Source organism: Stenella coeruleoalba, assembly GCF_951394435.1.
Source record: "Stenella coeruleoalba genome assembly, chromosome: 1".
In the NCBI taxonomy this organism is placed as follows: domain Eukaryota; kingdom Metazoa; phylum Chordata; class Mammalia; order Artiodactyla; family Delphinidae; genus Stenella; species Stenella coeruleoalba.
In genome coordinates, this window is record NC_137169.1 from 112,008,476 (window position 1) to 112,030,331 (window position 21,856).

At 39.7% G+C, this 21,856-nt stretch overlaps 2 protein-coding genes across 8 annotated transcripts in view; one reads left to right on the forward strand and one right to left on the reverse strand.

The window, feature by feature from the left end:
• Positions 1 to 15,556, reverse strand: part of ASH1L (ASH1 like histone lysine methyltransferase) — a 214,134-nt gene extending 198,578 nt beyond the window's left edge. For 2 of the 5 annotated variants that reach the window (XM_079904614.1, XM_079904611.1), the window contains exon 1: positions 14,911 to 15,223. The gene's annotated coding sequence lies outside the window, so the exon portion shown is untranslated. Of the gene's footprint in view, positions 1 to 2,060; positions 2,215 to 14,910; positions 15,224 to 15,512 lie in introns of those variants that run through there. The other 3 variants (XM_079904612.1, XM_079904613.1, XM_079904615.1) reach the window with 3 other exon arrangements.
• A 175-nt stretch (positions 15,557 to 15,731) lies between these two features.
• DAP3 (death associated protein 3) overlaps positions 15,732 to 21,856 on the forward strand; it is a gene marked incomplete at its 5' end in the record, with an annotated part of 29,355 nt that continues 23,230 nt past the window's right edge. Inside the window, one exon of one of the 3 annotated variants that reach the window (XM_079904656.1) lies at positions 15,732 to 16,127. In XM_079904656.1, the coding sequence (XP_079760782.1) occupies positions 16,123 to 16,127 (5 nt within the window). Of the gene's footprint in view, positions 16,144 to 21,856 lie in introns of all 3 variants that reach the window. The other 2 variants (XM_079904657.1, XM_079904658.1) reach the window with 2 other exon arrangements.

Below are 21,856 nucleotides of genomic sequence, written 5' to 3' on the forward strand. Positions count from 1 at the left end.
GGAGAAGACAAAGTTAGAACCATTCCTCATTAAACACAAGAGTAATTTCCTCATGGACTTCCCTGGTGGCACAGTGGTTAAGAATCCGCCTGCCAATGCAGGGGACACAGGTTCAAGCCCTGGTCCGGGAAGATCCCACATGCCGCGGAGCAACTAAGCCCGTGTGCCACAACTACTGAGCCCGCGTGCCACAACTACTGAGCCCGCATGCCACAACTACTGAAGCTGTGCACCTAGAGCCCATGCTCCGCAACAAGAGAAGCCACCACAATGAGAAGCCTGTGCACTGCAACGAAGAGTAGCCCCCACTCACTGCAACAAGAAAGCCCAGGCACAGCAACGAAGACCCAATGCAGCCTAATTAATTAATTAAAAAAAGAATAATTTCCTCATGGATTTAAGAGCTACATGTACAAATAAAAGCACTTGAAGAGTATTGGTGAATATTTCTATAGCCTATGGTTGAGAAACCTTAAGCAAATCAGGAAACCATAAAGGAAAAAAAGTGACCAATTTGATTACATAAAAGCATTATATACCGTGATGTAAGATGTAAACAAAATCAAGGACAAACAACAGATTGGGAGAAAATATAATGAACATGAAAAAGGATTAATATCTCTAACATACAAAGTTATTCTATAAAGTAGTACGTAAGAAAAGACATACAGAGATATGCACAGGCAATTACAGAAGACATAGAAATAATTAGAAACATAAAAAGATGATCTACCTCACTGGTAGTCAGGGAGGTGTGAATTAAGATATTTTTCACTCATCACTTTGGTTGAAATTTAAGACTGATAACAACTAATACTGGCAAGGTGGGAAAGAGGGCACTAGTGGCCACCATCATTTTGGAAAGTGATCTTTTCTATCATAGAAAAATAAAAGCACCAATAAAAGGATACTTATAGCAGTCCTTGATGTGCTACATACACAAAAACAGTTAAATATATATATACTCACACACAAATATACAGCCATGTATGCTATTTTTAAGTAAAAATGCAAGCATGAGCTCATATTTGTAAAGAGTAGAAAAAAATATGTATTTGTATGCACATAGAAATAAATATGAATGATTATACATCAACTGATAGCACTGGTTATTTTAGGGGAAAAGGTTTGGAAGTAAACGGGAAAAATCTTGTTTATAAATATTTTTTTCCTTGCCCTGTTACAGAATTTGTGTAAGTTTTATAATTAAACACAAATCCAATAAAAACATATTTTTAAAAGATTTGAAATATACATAAGTACCATAAGCACACACCTCTCAAGTCTTGTTCATATATACATGAAATTGAGAAAACTAACCCAATAGCTTTTGGATGTACTTTCTAACTCCATTATCTTAATACTGACTAGCTATTTCCTTAATGTATTCCTCTCCTTTTTGTTTCCATTCAATAGACTGCCACCTACTACACACCTCTTTATCTTTTTATTATTTTGTTTTATTGTGGTAAGAACAGTTAACATGAGATCTACCAAATTTTTAAGTGTACAATACACTATTGTTGACTATACATACAATGCTATACAATAAATCTCTAGAGCTTATTCATCTTGCTTGACAGAAACTTTATGCCTATTAATAAGTAATTCTCCATTTCCTCCTACCCACAACTACATGCCTCTTCAAACTAGATCAGGAAAAAAAAAGACAAATGGGACTTTATGAAAAATGAGAACTTCTGTTCATCAAAAGACACCACCTAGAGAGTGAAAAGGGAAGCCATACATTGGATGATGATATTTGCAACGCATATATCTGAGAAAGGAATTGCATTCAGAATATATATTAAGAGCAGGTACTTCACAAGAGGATGTCCAAACATCCAACGCACACATGAAAAGTTGCTTAAACTCACCAGTCATCAGTGAAATGCAAATCAATACCAATGAAATACTATTACCCACCAAAACGGCTAAAATTTAAAAGAATGGCAACACCAAAAGCTGGGGAAGATGTAGAGCCTGATAAAGTTATAAAGTCATAAAATCAACTTGGAAAACTGTTTGACAGTATTTGCTAAAGATAAAAATATGCTTACCCTGTGGCCCAGCAATTCCACTCCTAGGTATATGCCAAAGACAAATGAGTGCATACTGTTCACCAAAAGAGGGGAGGTGCCCAGGTAAGGCTTCACAGCATCAACTTGAACTTTGTCTCAGAAGTTGGGTGGGTGTTCTCTAAGCGGCCAGGCACTGGGAGGAACATGAAAGTCATGGAGATATAAACGAACCGTGTATGGGAATGATGACAGTTCCAAACAGCTGAAGCACAAGGGTAGGAAGCCCAGTGAGACACAAAGCTAAAGAGGTAGGCAGGATCTTGAAGAGTGCTAAAGAGTGTGTCCTGCCAAGGCACATGGTCAGGTTTGGATTCAGAAATCGCATGCATTTCAGAGATGTGTGTGGGATATAGCTAGGGAGGCTTGGTAACTGTATGCTGGAAGCCAATCAGGGTGGGTCACGATTATCACTTTGCTGCCATTTTACTGATTTTGGAGAATTACTTTTCTTATACCCAGTCTGCCATTCTAACACTGGTATGTTGCTTTAACTAATGATTCTCCATAAATTATTGCATTATCAAAATGGTGAAGAGAAAAAGAAGGTGGCCAGATAACAGACAGTACAGCAAAGATTTACTTAAACCACCATCTAACCACCACCATCCCATGTGAGTTTATGTCCATTTTTAAATGCAATTCCTGTTGAAGAACAAGTAAATAATGCAACTGTCATTCCATAACATTCATAATTAAGATGCTTATGAAACAAGAAACTTGGAGGTAGCCACTTTTAATCACCTAGTTCTAAGTCTCAGTCAATAGTTTCCAAATTTGTGTGGAACAGATTCATCTAGAAATATTTTTCGAGGCTTATCTGAATCCCAATCATACTACTTTCTTAAACATCTCAATTCTACTTAAGAAGATTGCCTCTAACTATCTGGAAATTTTTGTTAATGTTTTCTTAAGGACACCATTTACATGGAAGAGAACAGGCTCTCTAATATATACAAATGATAATTCTGACTTAGACTTAGGATCCATACATGATATGGATCCTTAATTCTCTGGTGATTTCTGTAAAACAGCAACAAGAGATCAGAAAAACTCCAGGGAATATGTTGTTACTAGAAAAGTTTCCCCTTAATGTTCTGGAATTAATTCCTTTTCCTGGACTGACGAAGTCCAAAACTACCAGCCTTTAGGCACAGTGCCAATTCAACAGATGGGCCCTACATTTTCCTAATGGTAGAGGTGGATCGGCAAGTGTGAAGTCATGTGCTCAAGCAAGAGGATATGTTTCATGCATTAGCTAAGAGGGTTCCTGATAGGTTTTTAACAACAAAAAACATAGGCACTTCCCTGGTGGCGCAGTGGTTAAGAATCCCCCTGCCAATGCAGGGGACATGGGTTCGAGCCCTGCTCTGGGAAGATCCCACATACTGTGGAGCAGCTAAGACCATGCACCACAACTACTGAGCCTGCGCTCTAGAGCCCGCAAGCCACAACTACCGAGCCTGCGTGCCCAGAGACCGTGCTCCGCAATGAGAAGCCACAGCAATGAGAAGCCTGGGCACCGCAACAAAGAGTAGCCCGTTCACTGCAACTAGACAGAGCTCACGCGCAGCAACGAAGACCCAATGCAGCCAAAAAAAAACCAAAACAAAACAAAAAACCTATACACTGTGATTGCTTTTGTTGTCTGTCATTTCTGTTCCTTCCAATTTCTGATACCTCAAATGTATTTACATAGATCTTTACCCACATCCAGAAAAACATGTCCTGCAAAATGCAGTAAGTCGACCTAAATGATATTAAGCCCCTAAGAGTTACAAGTATTAGTTACATCTTACAAATGTATTCTAGCAGGTTAGGTATGTTGACTAATTAAGTGCACAGATGAAAAACCAGCTTAATAAAAGGAAGGTATAACAATGCCCAATGATAGGCTACATAAGAAATTAGGAGACAGCTTGATCTCATTCTTACTCTGTAAATTTTCAAAGCTAGAAATGGTTGTTAATGAGTAAGCAGCTTCATCTCTTTTGACACCTCATTCATTACTTTATAAACTTGTATTTATTTGTTTTACCTTATGTTGCCCTCCACAACAGATATCTAGGAACCTAATGACTATTCTGGCCATCTTTTCAGAGTAACCAAGTAGAAATAGGCACTCTGGTTCTTAATTTCACATAAAATGAGTGTTCTGAGCTCTGCGACACAAAGAGCTATTTAACAGATAAAAGAATAGCAACTTGTTCCTCAACCATTTTATTTTTGTCTCTATGTCTTGACTAGTTAGTACTTGCTAGGTTTTCTTAGTCAGCAAAGTATTATCCCTAAAATTATCAAAAGATTCTTTCAACCCTGGCATTTTTAGTAAGTGTCAAGAATACTCCACAACTCAGTCCAAGAACTTCATCTCTTCTCTACATTCACTATCCAGGTAATCTCATGAAGTCCCATGGCTCTAAACAGCATCTCTACACTGATCAACTCCCAAATTTACATTTGCCCCAACCTTGAGACTTAGATACCCAACTGCCCTACTCAATATCTCAACCAGAAACATTTAATAGAAAACTTGAAGTCAGTATATCCAAACCAAACTTAATATCTGCATTCCCGCAACCTGCTTCTCCCAGTGTTCGTCATCTCAGTAAATAGCATCCAAATGTTAAGGCCATCACTGGAATCATTCTTGACTTACTCTTTTACTCAGACCACACATCCAATCCAGGTTATCCTCCCTACTACCTTCAAAATATATCCCCAAATCCATCTCCCTGATAACACTTTAGGTTCAACTCATAATCATCTCTTGCCTCAAATATCACAACCTCCTACTGACTGATCACTCTGGTTGCATTACTGTTGCCTTCCAAAGTGTATATATTAGCCCAAGTCATTTCCCTGCTCAAAACCCCACAAGAGCTTCCTATCAAGTCCAGAATAAAACCTAGACACTCAGTCAAGTCTTAAAAGTCCCTACATTATCTAGGCCCTGGCTACCTCTTTTCCCTATTTTCTATTATTCTTCCCTACATTGTTTACTCTGTCCCAGCTCTTTCCCATTTCTGAAATACACCACACTACTGCCTCAGCACTTATGCTTATGCCCCAGATAGATTCATGGGGTCCTTCGTATCATTCAGATTTCTGCTCAAATACTACTGCCTCAAAGGACTTCCCTAACTACCTAATATCCCCTTACCTTGTTTACATTTCCTTTACAACACTTATCACTGAAGGACGTCCCTGGTGGTCCAGTGGTTAAGACTCCGTGCTGCCAATGCAGGGGGCCTGGGTTTGATCCTTGGTCAGGGAACTAGATCCCACATGCCACAACTAAAAGCCCACATGCCGCAACTAAAAGATCCTGCGTGCCACAACGAAGACCCTGCTTGCTGCAAGTAAGACCCGACACAGCCAAATAAATAAATAGTAAAAAAAAAAAAAACAGAACACTTATCACTGGAATGCTATGACATCATATCCATGTATACAATATCTATCTTACCACTCACTAGAAAGTGAGTACCATGATGGCAGTGATTCTTGCCTATCATTATTCACTGCTCTATCCCCTGGGCTTAGCACAGTACTTGGCATAAAGTACAGTTCTCCCTCGGTATCTGCAGGTAGTTGGTTCCAAGACCCCTTACACATACCAAAACCTAAGGGATGCTCAAGTCCCTTATACAAAATGGCATAGTATTTCCATATAACCTAAGCACATCCTCCTCTATCCTTTAAACCAAGTGTCCTCAACCCCCAGGCTGCAGACCCGTAGTGGTCCGCAGCCTGTTAGGAACCGGGCCACACAGCAGGAGGTGAGCAGCGGGTGAGTGAGCAAAGTTTAATCTGCCACTCCCCATTGCTCACATTACCACCTGAACCATCCCCAGCCCATCCATGGAAAAATCGTCTTCCACGAAACCAGCCCCTGGTGCCAAAAAGGTGGGAGACTGCTGCTTTAAACCATCTCTAGATTACTTATAATATCTAATGCAATGTGTATGCTACATAAATAGCTGTAAATACTACAATGTAAATGCTACATAGTTGACGGAATGAGGCAAATTCATGTTTGCTTTTTGGAACTTTCTGGAATTTCTTTTCCCCCAGATATTTTTGATCTGTGGTTGGCTGAATCCGCAGATGCAGAACGATATGGAGGGCCAACTGTATACAATCAATACTTGTTGAACGCCTTCTGTTGGAAGGCACAGGAGGCAGAATGATGGTTTTTATCTGACTCTGAACAGAGGACTTAACCCACTGATACCCCAAAGGCCTAACTGTCCAATGGACTGCCTTGATAAACCACAGGCATACGATAAAGATTCCTCAAGAGTTAGAGATTTTTTCCTAGAATTGGTTTGCTCTGGCATAAAATAATGTATCCCAAGAAATCTTTACTATACCTTAAGAACGAGTTTTGCTTGAACCACATGTAATATGATGGTAGCAATATGTTAAATCAATACTGAAAGATCTTGTCCTGGAGAAGGAAAAGGAAAATGCCCAAGGACCTTATTTTGTTCGTGACCGTATCCTAGTGCCTGGCACATAATAATCACTCAGTGAATACACGTTGGTCTTTTTTCTCAATCAAATGAGGTGGTTTAATAAAAGACATGGGTTCTGCTTTAGAAGACTATACTGGGCTCCTAAAACTCAAAGGAAATACTAATCAGCTTTTTAAAAAAATAATAAATTTATTTATTTATTTTTGGCTGAGTTGGGTCTTCGTTGCGGTGCGCGGGCTTATTGCTGTGGCTTCTCTTGTTGCAGAGCACAGGCTCTAGGCGTGTGGGCTTCAGTAGTTGTGGCACATGGGCTCAGTAGTTTTGGTTCACAGGCTCTAGAGCGCAGGCTCAGTAGTTGTGGCACATGGGCTCAGTTGCTCCACAGCATTTGGGATCTTCCCAGAGCAGGGCGAGAACCCGTAGCCCCTGCATTGGCAGGCGGATTCTTAACCACTGCGCCACCAGGGAAGTCCTGTGATCAGCTTTAAAAAGAGAACTGTCATAACTAAACCCAATTCTGTTCAAAGACTTAAGGTTCTTCTCCACCCCAAAATATTCACACAGTGAGATATATTCCTGTTCACTTTGGAGACAAATCCTTGATTTGGTAAGAAGGTAAAATGAAGCCAAACACAAACACCTAACCTGGAGTTAAGTGGAAAAAAACAAAAGTAGAATTCACATGTGAGGAAAATAAGATAAACCAAGAATCAGGAAAAAACATGTATACATGTAAATAAGTTGTTTATACACACTTTCACAAATATATTTTACATATTCTTACCTCCTATAGGAAATATATATAAGGGAAGTCATTTGCTTTCCTTAAAAAATTTCTCTTTTCAGGAAATGAAATAACAGCACATCTGTATTATGCACTTGCTACATGACACAAATTAAGCTAAGAACTTACACATATTACCTCATACAATCCTCCAACAATCCTTTGCTACAAGTATTACCATCATTTTACAGTCAAGGAAACCAAAGACCATAAGTATTTTATTATTTTGCTAAAGGTTACATAGTAAGTAGCAAAACTGGAATCTGAGCGTACTCAATTTGATTTCTTTTTGGTCCACACTGCGTGGCTTGCTGGATCTTAGTTCACCGACCAGGGATTGAACCCGTGCCCGCTGCAGTGGAAGCGCAGAGTCTTAACCACTGGACCACCAGGAAAATCCCTCAATCAGATTTTAGAGTCCACAGTCTTAACCACTATTTGAAATTTGCAACAAATTGAGGAGAAATATACCAATGTGGAGGCTGGGAGATTTTTCATTATTAAGAAAAGCAATTACACATTATTTTATTTGCCTGGGTAACTACTGTAGACAAGGTCCGATTAATTAAAATGCTGAAGGAGTGTATTCTAGTAAAAATTTTCTGAGTAACTAAAAGAGAACCAATTATTTTCTTCATTTGAATCTTTGTTAAAATTACCTTTAACTGTAAGAATATACTATTTTGTGTAAGTAGAGTGTACTGAACATAGTTCAATCTTTATTTTTTTGATGATCTCTAAGCACAAAGGCCAACCTTATATAGCACTGAAGACACAGGAAATCATAGGGGAATGGGTGGAAAGTTCTATAGTGATTCAAATTACAGTCCCCTGAACTCATTCTGCTATGATATATTCACTTTCATACCCTTGCAGATGATCTTCCTCTACCTAGAATGCTCTTGCTATACCTTACTGAATAACTCATATTTATCCTTTAAAACCTGTCTCTTCCCACTGGTCAGAAGCCATCCCTAACCTTTCCTTTCTCCCCACAGACTTAATAACTTTCTCCCCTCTCTACCTGGGAGAAATGTATTACATCATATATTAAGTTTGTTAACATGATGTTCCTCTTACTAGATTCACAACTCGCTTCAGGCAAAAAACAAACCAAAAAAAAAATCCTAATTTTTTTCCCAACACCTAAGCACAGAAATGCTAATGGAGTAAGTACTGAAAAAATGTTAGTTGGCTGAATGATGGATGAATCAATGAACAAACAGAAGAATTACTGTTCAGAAGAAATTAAACGCTGATTTGCTCTACACTTGAGGGGGTTTTATCCCCTTAAACACACACTCAGAATTATTTTTATAATTAACTTAAATCTCTAACTAATTGCAGTCTTAAGGTGATTGCTCTTTTTTCTTTGATACGCTTCTGCACCTAAACTTTAACTTTCCAACTTGTGTTACCATTTAGTTATCAATCATATACATGGAATCTCTACTTGTTTGAGATTCTTATTCTCCAATCTTTGTATCCTCATATACATATATTATATATATAAAATATTGTTCAACCCATAATGATTATACATGATTAATTCACTCCTCCATTTTCTCAAATGTCAGAATTAGTAGTTTTTCTTTCGAAGACAATCTTTTAAATTCTTTCCATTAAGCCCTGTTAAGCTTTAAATGTTACTATTTAAACTCTAGGGCTTTCATTTTCAGCAGTGCTGAATTTAAGAAACCTTATCATAAGGAATGTCTCTACCACATTCTCAATGTCATTTACACCAAGAAGCCATGATATAGCTCCTTTATAATCTGACACACTGTCCACCTGTGGTCTTAGGACAAATAAAACTGAATGAGGGGCTTCCGTGGTGGTGCAGTGGTTGAGAGTCCGCCCACCAATGCAGGAGACACGGGTTCGTGCCCTGGTCCGGGAAGACCCCACATGCTGTGGAGTGGCTGGGCCCGTGAGCCACGGCCACTGAGCCTGCGCGTCCGGAGCCTGTGCTCCACAACGGGAGAGGCCACAACAGTGAGAGGCCCGCGTACCGCAAAAAAAAAAAAAAAAAAAAAAAAAAAAAAAAACTGAATGAGAGGAGTGATTTGGTATCAAGTGTAGAAAAGATAGAACAAAATGTAAAACAAGAAGATTAAGGCAAAATTCATGATTTATTTACTGTGGGACTATAACAAAAGAAGTAACAAAAGATAAGTTGACCAAATTTTCATTAGTGATGGAATTCACATTCATCTGTCAGCCTTTTCTGGAAGGAAAGGATATACATCTATATTCTACTTTACTGGCAACCACTTCAAATCTCTATACTCTGTTTCATCTTCATAACTCAATAGGAATATTTACTTTCTTGTTCTACAGTATTTCTACTCATCATAACCATGCTCTGTAACATGGTTCATATTTAGCAGTTTAAGCAATGAAATGTATTTTGTGGGTTTTTTTGATATGTATTTTCAAACATCCACAAACAGAATTTCAAAACTCAAAACAAGGTGTATTTCATTCTCTTTATAAAGCAAGTTGATTTTAGACCAATTTCAGCTCCTATTCAACATCACCAGTATCATCTGATTTCATTGTGGTAACTAGATCCAGTTAGAAAATCAAGAGGAACCAAGAGCAACCAGGAAATGTTTTCAGCATCTTGTCACTATGACTAAAAAAACAAAACAAACAAAAGAACTAAGAGATATTATTTCTCACTCGTGTGTTTGAAAAAAGCTGATAAACTTTTCTAGGAAACATAGCAACTAACTGCATTTTTCAATGCAAACATCTAAAGACAGTGAGGTAAATTTCTATTCAGCTCATTTCTTTTAGTTTGCAGAGGGAATTCCTATTGACAGGTAATACAGATTGCAAGTATTTGGTATGAGTAGTGAAGTTCCAACTATCATCAGATAGTTTATTTGAAAAGTTATATAAACCTAACTATGGGGAAATAATTCCCCACTTAAGAGTTAAAAGAATGTACACACTGAATTTATGGATGAAGTGATATAACATCTGGAAGATTCACTTCAAAATAAGCAAAGCGAGGGAGGAGGAAGAGAGGCTAGTAGATGGGATATAGTGTGATAACTGGGTGTGAATAACTGTTGAAGCTGGATGTTAAGTACATGAGAACTCTATACTACTCTTTTCATTTCTGTATATGTTAGAAATTTTCCACACTTAAAAAAAGGAACAAAATTAAATGAAAAAAAAAAAAGTATACACTCCTGTCATCAACTTGCATATGTCTGAGAGCAAATGACTAAAAACTATGGAAAGCAAAAACTATTAATGCTAAAAACAAAATTTTATATACTCTTCAAACATAAAAAAGTTAGATGCTCAATGAAGGAAACAGAACTCTGAAATAGCAATAAGATTATTAGTTAAATTTCATCATTACTTGAAGCCATAATTTATCATGTTGTGTCAACATCACACTGCCGGGACTTCCTGATGGTCCAGTGGTTAAGACACTGAGCTTCCACTGCAGGGGGCACAGGTTCAATCCCTGGTTGGGGAATTAAGATCCCTCAAGCTGGGTGGTGTGGCCAAAAAATAGAAGGAAAAAAAAAAACACACTGCCATCAACACCCCCAATGAGACAGTCACTAAGAAAGTGATTTCTTTTTTTTTAAGAAAGTGATTTCTAAACCATGAAACGACAATTATCATTAACTAAGACGACAAATCATAAGTATGAAAATCTAACCTCTCCAAACGAAAGAATATAAACCAAATAAATTACAAGTAATTTAAAGAAGGATGATTTTTTTTAAAAAGACTAGCAATATAGCTCAAAACAAAAACTGCTTTCGTTTCCCTCTCTTATGATAGCCAGGGTTAAGATATCTCATGCTTCTGGAAAGGCTGGCACAAAGCAGACCTCACAGTGGATTATAATATAAAGTAATATAAGGTGTTATGTTACCTTTAAAACACTCAGATCAACATGCATAACTCAAGAATATGAAATTATTTAATGGAGACGCACCACCTACACATATGGTAAAACTTTTCCACTGTGTGCAGGTAGATCATTTTAGGCAGGACTGAATGTGTCCAGATTCTTTATTTGTAAGGCATGGAAGACTTAGAATAAAGCCTCAAGTGGTACTGCTAATACTATAAAGACACAGTGCTTATTAGCAAGATATAGGGAACTTATACTCCACATTTTAGAATACAACTCAAGAATAGGACATGAAAATCACTTCCTATTCTCGATCCTTAAAGATCCTGTGTATTTTTTGTAATTATTGCAAGCATTGTTTTTTTAAATTGTGAAGTATCTCATACATTATAGGAGACTATATACATATGTTATCCATATGCAGATATAGACACACTACACACACATATGACATGTTATTTAAAAAAAAAAAACAACCCATGAACCAACTACCCAAATTAAAAATTACAGAAAGTATTAAACTTTTCACAAATTTACATGACATTCTTACACAGAGGACATGACAATAAAGAGACAATCAGACCATTTTTCTTAAGATATCTCCATTATCTTACTGAATCCTGTAATCTGTACTATTAAAACACCTTTCTGAATTTCTTTTCTTTAAAAATTCAGTAATTACTTTTAATTTTCAGTACTAGATTCATGGGTAGTCTGTCAAATAGCTACTGGATTTCATCCCAGAAGTGTTGTCTATATACATGCATATCCAAAATGACATTAAGACCTTTTTACATAAACTCACTATAGAAATATATCCAAGACAAGATCAGGAATGCTACCAACATTTGCCTCCTTTTCAAAGAGTTTCTTCATCCCAAAATATCAAATGATATTAAAACACATTTTTTAAGCTACAAAGTTGCATACAGAATGTGAAGACTTTGTAACTTCCTAAGAATAATAGCAAAACCTCTCTGCAACTAAGTCATGAAATCTCAACTTCTAGGAACATGCTTCAATCCACCTTGCCCTTTAGAAAGCCCCCACTATCACGCAATTCATAGCTTCAACAGGATTAGAATAGCTTCAAGGACAGAAGCCATATATTATTCATCTTTGTGTCCCCTGCATAAAAATAACTCAATAACGTTTGTTATAACTAAGATAAATGCCAGGAGATGAGCTTCAAAACACCTCAGTCCCAATGCAAAACTGGAAAGAGATGAGTTTGAGAATACAAATTATTATAATGAAAAAGAATAAAGCTATAAACATTTGTGTTATATTCTCTTATCACCTAATTCAGAATCATGTATTAACACTGGAGAAATCAATCTGCAAAGAATAAAGAATAAAAAACAAAGAATAAAAAACAAAGATCTTAAAGTTCTCCTTATCGTCAGCATGCTCAAACACTGTCAAAGAACCTCTCACCTGAAACTCATACCAACATCTCTACCCCCAAACAAAGCTATTTTTTTAAAAAAAAGCTTTTAAATGAGACCTGAATATAAATTGGTTCTATTAATACTTCACTATAATTTAAGTTTCTGAAATTTGTATGCATTAATTCGTGCGACTGTGCTCATGCTCATTTTCTACAGTGAGGGTTTTTTCAACAGATTCTCAGAAGAATAAGTGACCCCAAAAAACTTTTAAGAACTGCTAATCTAGCAAATCAAAAACATTCCATTTTCCAAGAAATAGTTAAGTTGGCTTAATTCAAGTATTCTTCCCTCATATTCATAGAGGGGATCCTTAGTACAAAATTAGCCTCTGGAAGAATTTCTTCAGCCAAGCCAAAAAGTTCCAATATCCACAGGCACAAACATCAACAATTCCAGATCCCAAAAACAGTTTACTTGGAAATGCCAAAAGAAAATGCAAAAGGTGGCACACTGTACCACAAACTGGTCACCCTGTTAGATGCTTAAATACACCTGTATCCTTCCATATTAAAATGTCTGGAAGATCTAAATTCCCTCCAAACTGAATAGGCTTTTTAGGAAGGTTTTCTAGTTTCAACTCCACACTGACCTGTGAGCCTCACTCAACTCAATACGTATCACTGTCTCAATATTTATCACTGTCAAAGACAAATCCCCTCATATGTACCCAGGCTGTTTCAACAGGGTCACCTTGATTATTCCCACCCCAAGGCAGGGAGCATTTATTGAAGAGTTATTCAACAAATATTTGTTGAATGAATGAAAGAAGATCCTTCCTCCCTTAAAGTTAAGCTGTCAGCCCCCATGCAGCTGCTATGGTACAAGTTAAACATGCCTCCCTCAAACATACAAGCTAAAGTGTCAGAAATGCTATGCTTCCTCCATAAGCAGAAAGTAACAGAGTCATGGAATACCCATTTCTCACAGGCTAACCTGGCAAGGACAACCTATGTTCTGTCTGACACAACTGATCTCTACCGAATACCATCCAACCAGTCAATATGCCCCTATCTTTCCAATAAACTCAGATCTGCCTGACAAAGACCTCCCGAGACGCCATGGTATGGTGAATATACTACTGAATTAGTAGTCAAAATATCTGTTATAGACCCAAGTTTGTCACCAATTTAACACATGACATTGGAAAAATTATCTCTTTATGCCTCAATTTGCTATTTTGTAAAATGGGAGGAAACACCCATCCCACCATTCTCACAGAGATTTATTTAGGATCACAAACAAACTGCAAGAGCATTCTGAACAATAAAAAAGCTTTATTCCATTATAACGTGTTAATATAAACTCAGATCAACAAGAAGGCCATCCATTCTTTATACCCTCATAGTAATTGTTCAAGTAAAAATGTTCTGGGCCTTCACATCTACACAGTTCACGCTATTCTGAGGAACAGACTATTCTTAAGAATAACTGGCTATGACAAGTTTCTCCCATCCCTGACCCCACATTTACATGCTGTATTTCTAAAATACTGCCATGACTTCTCTTTCCCAGCAAGTATTAAGGCACTCCCAAACCCTAAAATACACATACATATCAACCAGCAGGGAACACCCCAAGTTTTATTTTTAAAATAAACTAACTTATAAGTGGAACTCCGTTACACTTATACAAATACAAGCAAACTCTTCCGGAACACTTTCCTTCCTCGCATACACACACAAACACAGCCGCTATACACCAACATACCATCTGTCTTCTAGACCAAAAACATATCTTTCAATGCACAAATTAGCCAGTAACATTTATTAAACTTGTAACACTGAGATCATTCTATCCTTCCTACATACAGTTCAGCGTGTCAGGGACACCACAGATCTGATCGTACACGTAAACTACCCTCAGAAGATCTTTCCTCCTGCCGCTCTTATCCCTTAAACGAAACAAACAGGACTATGGGGGATGCCCCAATCCTACCTCCACAACAAACTAACCTGTCAGGGGCACAGCGACTCCGCCTCCACTCGCTTACTTTCCCGCCCCCTCCCCCAAGCCAGGAGTCCGCCTGTCAGGGACACCCCTTCACCCCCGCCAGGAGGGACTTCCCGGTAAGCTCAGGATCCCCTTCCCTACTCTCCCCTCCCCCATCCTTACCACCGCTCTCCCGGAGGTCCAGGTCCGGGAGATGACAGTAGCTCCCAGGAAGCCAAGGACTAAGTCGCTGAGGGAGTACCTAGGCCCAAAGGCCTCCCCAGGCGGTTCTACTCACCGTGTCAGAGGCCGAGGCCGAGAGAGATGAGAGTGCAGGGAAGTGGGGAAGAGGGGGCGGCCGCCACCAGGCTCCTCCGCTTCCCTTGGTCCACAGCGGATCCCTCCCGCTTGTCAGGAGGCGGCCAGCGGGTGAGCGGACTGGCGGAAATGCGAGAGAGGAGAGGGGAAAGGCGTGGGGCTAAGCGGGGGAAACTAAGGGGAGGCGGGTCCCGCAACCGAGACGAGGATCGTCTCCCCCTCCGCAAAGCGAACCCAAAATGGCGGCGGGAGCGGCGGCGGCAGAGCGGCGGCGGCGGCAGCTCCTTGGGAGGGAGGGAGCGAAGGGCGCCTCGTGCCCCCCCACCTCCCACTCCTCCCTCCTCGCGTTTTCCCCCTTCGTCCTCCCCCCTCACCCGACCCGGGCGGCGGAGCGCGCACGGCCGCCCGCACGCGCCAGAGTGTATCTGGGCTCGTCGCTCGCTGCTCCCACCAACCACCGCCTTCGGCCGCCTTGCGCGCCCGCCAGCCAGTACGCACTCGCTCTGGGGCGCCTCCTCGCACAGTCCCCCACTTCCCCTTGGCCCCTGTCAAGCCAGCTCTACCGCGGGCCCTCACGCGTACCTTCGGCAGCGAGAGCCCAAGCCTCCTCCTCCTCCACCTCCTCTCCTCTCCTCCCCCCCTTCCCCGCCCCCACTGCCACCAACCGCCGCCACTGCCGCCGCCGCCTCCTCCTCCGCCGGCCCCCCCCCCCCACAAACCCTCCACCCCTCGCGCGTGCGCCTCCCACAATCCCCCCGCGGGACTGTTCCATTCCTGTCGGCTGCAGAAGCGGGGGAGAAAACGACAGGCGAAGACGGCAGAGATTGCCGTTAGGACAGGAGTTACCCCGAGTGGCGGATAGACACTTATGACTACTTACCTCGCTGGCCGCGGCGCCGCGACGCCGCGGCTCCCTTCCCCTGCCTCGTCCTGGCCGCAGTGAGCTGGTTGGGGGCGGCCTAGCGCCCCTCCGCTGGCCGGTGGTTGGAGGCCGCGGCGGCTGCGCGTTGAGCAGCTTCCTGCCGTACGACCCGAGCTTGAGTCTCTGCTGCGGGACGATCGCCGAGCAGCCAACGCTTGACAGTGTCTGCGGTTTACCGGGTCGGGAGAGCTGGTCCGCGACTCTCGGTGAGGAAGTGAACCGCCACGGGGGTTGTACCCATGAGGGAAAGGAGCGGGACTCCCAGCCTCCATGAGGTAGGGAGTGAGGACAGTAGGGCCGGCAACCCTCCTAGGGGGCTTCCCTCCGGGCTCTGTGTTGCGGACCTAGGACCCAAGAAGGAACCGGCTCAGTGGTCGGCTTTTTCTTTCTTCCTTTTTTTTTTAAACCCAGCTTAGATTTTCGAATTTCACACCACTGTCTGTACGCGATGATGTTTTTGTGCACTTTTACACAGACCTCGTGGATGGATGATGCATTTTCAACCTCATTAGGCAGCCTTATGTTAGAGGATAAGGACACCATATATTTCAAGTTTAGGTTTGGACTCGATCTCCCGTGTCTTGTGTGTCCTTCAGAAAGTTCTTCTTCTTAGTTCCTTATCAACAAGAAACGAAAAACTGAACATAAAAATTAGTTAACTCCAAATCTGCCTTCAGGGTTGGTGTGTAGTAAAATAATAAAATATGTGTAAAGTAGAACTAGCTCCTAGGCACAGGGAAAGTGCAGAGAGTTAATGTTATCGTTCACAGTACTCTTGATGTTGATAAAGTTTGTGGGTGTAATTGGTAGTTTGTGTTCTATTCTTCCAAATCGTTGGTAAAACAGTGCAAAACTAGGTCTGTCAGATTTCCGTGGTTACTGATACTTGTTTCACAAAACTCTGCATGAACATTTACTTTTTCTTGATGATTGAATTCAGGAGAACTATGGACTATTAAAATCCACAGATAATTCCAAAGCTTTCTTCTATTCTAGTAATCGTTAGTTTCACCCAGTGGGTAAACTGAATAAATTAGGTGAGGGATCCACTTGGGTTTCCCTTTTCCTTCACATCTGTGGACTTGTAGGGATTTGGGAATAGTTTGAAAATCACTGTACTAGCTTAATCTCAAAGGCCTATTCAAGCTCTAAAGTTCAAGTAGACACTCCTAAATTTCCCCCTTAACATATTATATTTCAAAATATGGATCAGGTTTTATTTGTTTGCTTTTTTTTTTTTAAAGGGAAATCCGCCTTAATTACCTCACTATATATTTGCTTTTCCTAACCTTAAGTCCCAACTTTTTCATGGAGCCATTTAGGAGCCATTGATCTTTTTTTTAATTGTGTCATGTATGCAGGTGTGTTACCCTACCAAGAACACTTTTAATTTGAGGTCAGGGACTATGTAACGTTTCTTTTATATTCTTTTGTAGTCAAGTGCAAAGCAAGTCATGGAAATGTTGAAATGAATGTTAGATACTTAAAATATGAGAAGAGAAAGAGAATTAACATTTGTGGAATACCATGCCAAGAGAACTTGTGTTCCTGTTTAATCCTTATACAACACTTTGAAATAGATCATCTTACCCCCATTTTACAGATGAGAAGGCTGAGGCTCAAAGAAGTTGGGTAACTGTCTTTAGACTTCAATTTGCCTGTCTCTTAAAAACTTAACTTTTTTCACTATACCACATTGCCTTCATAGTAAATTTCTCATTAGCAACATAATTGCATATGCTAAAAAGAAAAAACACCTTTAATGGAATTCCACTACACTTGTATATAAAGAAAGTTACTTACAGTCTCTGTCTTTAACTAGCTTTGGGTAACTGCACTGATTCATGAATTGTCAGCTAACTATAGACAAATAAGATCGTATTCAGTTCTTTTATGCTCCAGTGCCTACCAGAGACTAAAATATATTAAGTGCTCAATAAAATGACCTTATTGAATGAATGAACCCTGAATTATTTGAACCAAGGGTAGTATGGAAAACAGAATAATGGTTCCTCTCCAAAGATGTCCGTGTGCTAATCCCTGGAACCAGTAAACACATTATGTTACATGGCAGAAGGAAATTAAGGTTACTAATCAGCTAACCTGAAAATAGGGAGATTATCCTGAATTATCTTGTAGACCCACTGTAATTACAAGAGTTCTTTAAAGGTGGAAGAGGGAGACCAGAGACTCTGTCAGAGTGAGGCAGTAGGACATAGACTTGACCAACTGTTGTAGGCTTTGAAGATGAAAGGGCAACCTCTAAAACCTAGAGAAGTCAAGAAAACAGATTCTCTCTTAGAACATCCAGAAAGAACACAGTCCTGCCGACACTTTGATTTTGGAATTCTAAACCACAGAACTCTAAGATGACAAATTTGTGTTGTTTCATGACACCAAGTTTGTGGTAATTTGTTACAGCAGCAGTGCATGTTGGATCTGTTTCTTTTACTTTAACCTTTGTTTTCCGCTGTTGTTGTTCACTAAAAGGATACTGTCTATACATAATGGCCTGCCTCGGGGAACCAGCCCCAAATGCCTGAATGTTAAACCAAAGGGAAACATTTGGTTTGTTCAGGGAAACATCCGGCCCCTGTCCACCTGTGGATGGCTACAAGAAAGAAGAAATTAACACCTCGCCTCCCCGAGGCTGGCCATTCCAGGTGATATTTGCAAAACTTATAGCCTTTTTACTTCCTCATCTCCTCCCCTTCTCTGTGCTGTGAAAGAAACTGGCATCCAAACCCGGATAAGATGGTTATTTTGAGACTTTAGTCTGCCATCTTGGTCTGCCGGCTTTCCGAATAAAGTCATATTCCTTGCCTCAACACCTTGTCTCCGACTTGTTGACCTGTCATGCAGCGAGCAGAGCGAGCTTGGACTCCATTGCTGGGTCATTTGGTAAATCCACATTTAAACTTTTGAGGAAATACCAAACAGTTTTCCAAAGTGGCTGCACCATTTTACAATTCCAGCAGCAATGTATGAGGATTCCAATTTTTCTACATCCTCCCCATTACTTGTTATTGTCTGTTCTTTTTGATATTAGCTATCCTTGTGAGTGTGAGGTGGTATCATATTGTGTTTTTGATTTGCATTTTCCTAATGACTAATGGTGTTGAGCATCTTTTCATGTGCTTATTGGCCATTGTGTATCTTCTTTGGAGAAACTTTAAGTTCTTTGCCCATTTTTGAGTTACATTTTCTTTTTATTGTTGAGTTGTAAAGAGTTCTTTGTATAATATATTATGGATATAAGTCCTTTATTAGATATATAACTTGCAAATCTTTTCTGCCATTCTGTGGGTTGTCCTTTACTTTCTTTTCTTTTTTTTTTTTTTTGGCTACGCTGAGAGGCTTGCTGGATCTTAGTTACTCCACCAGGGATTGAACCAAGCCCTGGCTATGAAAGCACTGAGTCCTCACCACTGGACTGCCATAGGATTGCCTGTCTTTTACTTTCTTGATGGTATCCTTTGAAGCAGAAATTTTTAATTTCGATGAAGTCCAAGTATCTATTTTTTTTATTTTTGTTACTTCTGGCATCATTAAGAAACCATTGCCTAATCCAAGGTCGTGGAGATTTATTCCTATATGTGTTTGAAGAGTTTCATAGTTTTAGCACTTTGATTTAGGTCTGTGATGTATTTTGAGTCAATTTTTGTGTGTGATGTGAGTTAGGGGTCCAATTTCATTCTTTTACATGTAGATATTCTACTGTCCCAGCAACATTTCTTGAAAAGAAATGTGCTTTCTCCCATTGAATTTTCTTGGCACCCATGTTAAAAATCAACTGACTGTGATATAAGAGTTTATTACTGAATTCTCAACTCTGTTCCATTGATCTGTAGACATATGGGTCAGACATATATGATCTATAGGCATATGCTAATACCACACTGTCTTGATTTCTGTAGCTTTGTAAGTTTTGAAATCAGGAATGTGAGCCCTCCAACCTTGTTCTTTATTTTTCAAGGTTTTATACACTATTCTGAGTCCATTGCATTTTCATATGAATTTTGAGATCAGCTTGACAATTTCCATTAAAAGGGCTGCTGCAATTTTGTTAGATAATAATATTTGTTTAAAAAAGAAAGAAAGAAAGAACTGATGATGTTAGTAAGCTGTGTTGTCAATGAAACAGTGGTGTTACAGAATAACAAAATAGTTACTCTTGAAAATATAAAATCTAAAAACGATAGGTGAGGGTTTCCCTGGTGGCGCAGTGGTTAAGAATCCGCCTGCCAACGCAGGGGACATGAGTTTGAGCCCTGGTCCGGGAAGATCCCACATGCCGTGGAGCAGCTAAGCCCATGCGTCACAACTACTGAGCCTGCACTGTAGAGCCCGCGAGCCACAACTACTGAAGCCTGTGTGCCACAACTATTGAAGCCCGTGCGCCTAGAGCCCATGCTCCGCAACAAGAGAAGCCGCCGCAGTGAGAAGCCCGCACACCACAACAAAGAGTAGCCCCCACTCTCAGCAACTAGAGAAAACCCGCGTGCAGCAGTGAAGACCCAATGCAGCCAAAAATTAAATAAATAAATTTATTTAAAAAAAAGATAGATGATAGCTGAAGAGTATTGATGAGTAATATAAAGGACTTGTATGATGATTGCTTTGAGAAACTGAAGACATTTACCCTGGAAAAGAAAAAATAGGGGACATAACTACCTTCAGTTTATCACATGGAAGGTAGCTTGTAAAACCAAAGAGAAAGGCTGGGATAGTGAATGGAAGCTACAAGGAGACATTTCACCTCAGATTGTGAAAGAACTTTACATAAAAGCAGGACTGCTTTGTGAGTTCCCCATCAGTGGAAATGTTCAGGCACTTGATAATTGATAATACAATATACACAGTGACTAATGGCAAAGGCTGCAGAGTCAAACATAGGTTTGAATTCCAGAACTGTCACTTTTAGGCTATATACCCTCGGGCAAATTAGTCTGTCCATCCCTATTTTCACATGGGTGTAATATCTACTTCATAGGATTGTGTTGTGAGACAGTGCCTATAAATTGCTTAATATAGAGCCTGTTTCTGAAAAATACTATTATTATTATTCAGATCATTGTAGCATTAATTCAGTTCTTGAACTAGATCACCTTAACCTGAAGAATTTGATTCTCCTCACACAATCTGTACACAAATGTTTCATTGCAGCTTATTCGTAATACCCAAAACCTGGAAACAGCCCAGATGTCCTTCAATGGATGAATGGTTAAACAAACAGGCACATTCATACCATGGAATAGTACTCAGAATTAAAAGAAAAACTATTGATGCATGTAACACACAACCTAGATGAATTTCCAGAAAATTATGATGAATGGGAAAAGCTGATATTAAAAGGTTGCATACCATATGATTTCATTTATATAACATGCTTGAAATGAAAAAATTACAGAAATAGAGAACAGATTAGTGGTTGTCATGGGTTAAGGAATGGGAGGGTTGTGGGAGGGAAGTGCTGGAGTCTGTAGAAGGGCCACATGAGGGATCCTTAAAGTGATGGAAATGTTCTGTATTTTGACTGTATCAAGGTCAATATCCTGGTTGTGATATTGTACTATAGTTTTGCAAGATGTTACCATTGGAGGAAACTGGGTAAAGGATACATGGAACATGTATTATTTCTTTCACTTGCCTGTGAATATATAAATATCTCAATAGTAAATGTTTAATTTAAAAAATAATCTATGATTTTTGTGACCACTGAAGTGTTAGCATATAGCCTTTGGGATACCTTTCTAAGTTTGGTACAGGCTTTTTCTGACTTCCTTTTCAGTGTACACTTGGCCTATGTGACAGTACTTTTTTTTTTCTTTTTAAAGAAAGAGAGCTCTAACACTAGCCAGAAAGTTTTGTCAGAAGAGTGACAGAACTTTAAATACAATAGTGAGTAAATGTCCCTTACAAGTGTACCTGAAAACACTTCAAAGGGTTTAAAGACTAAGGAATTATTTGTCTCTGGGATTTGTTTTATCCACACTTTCTTTCT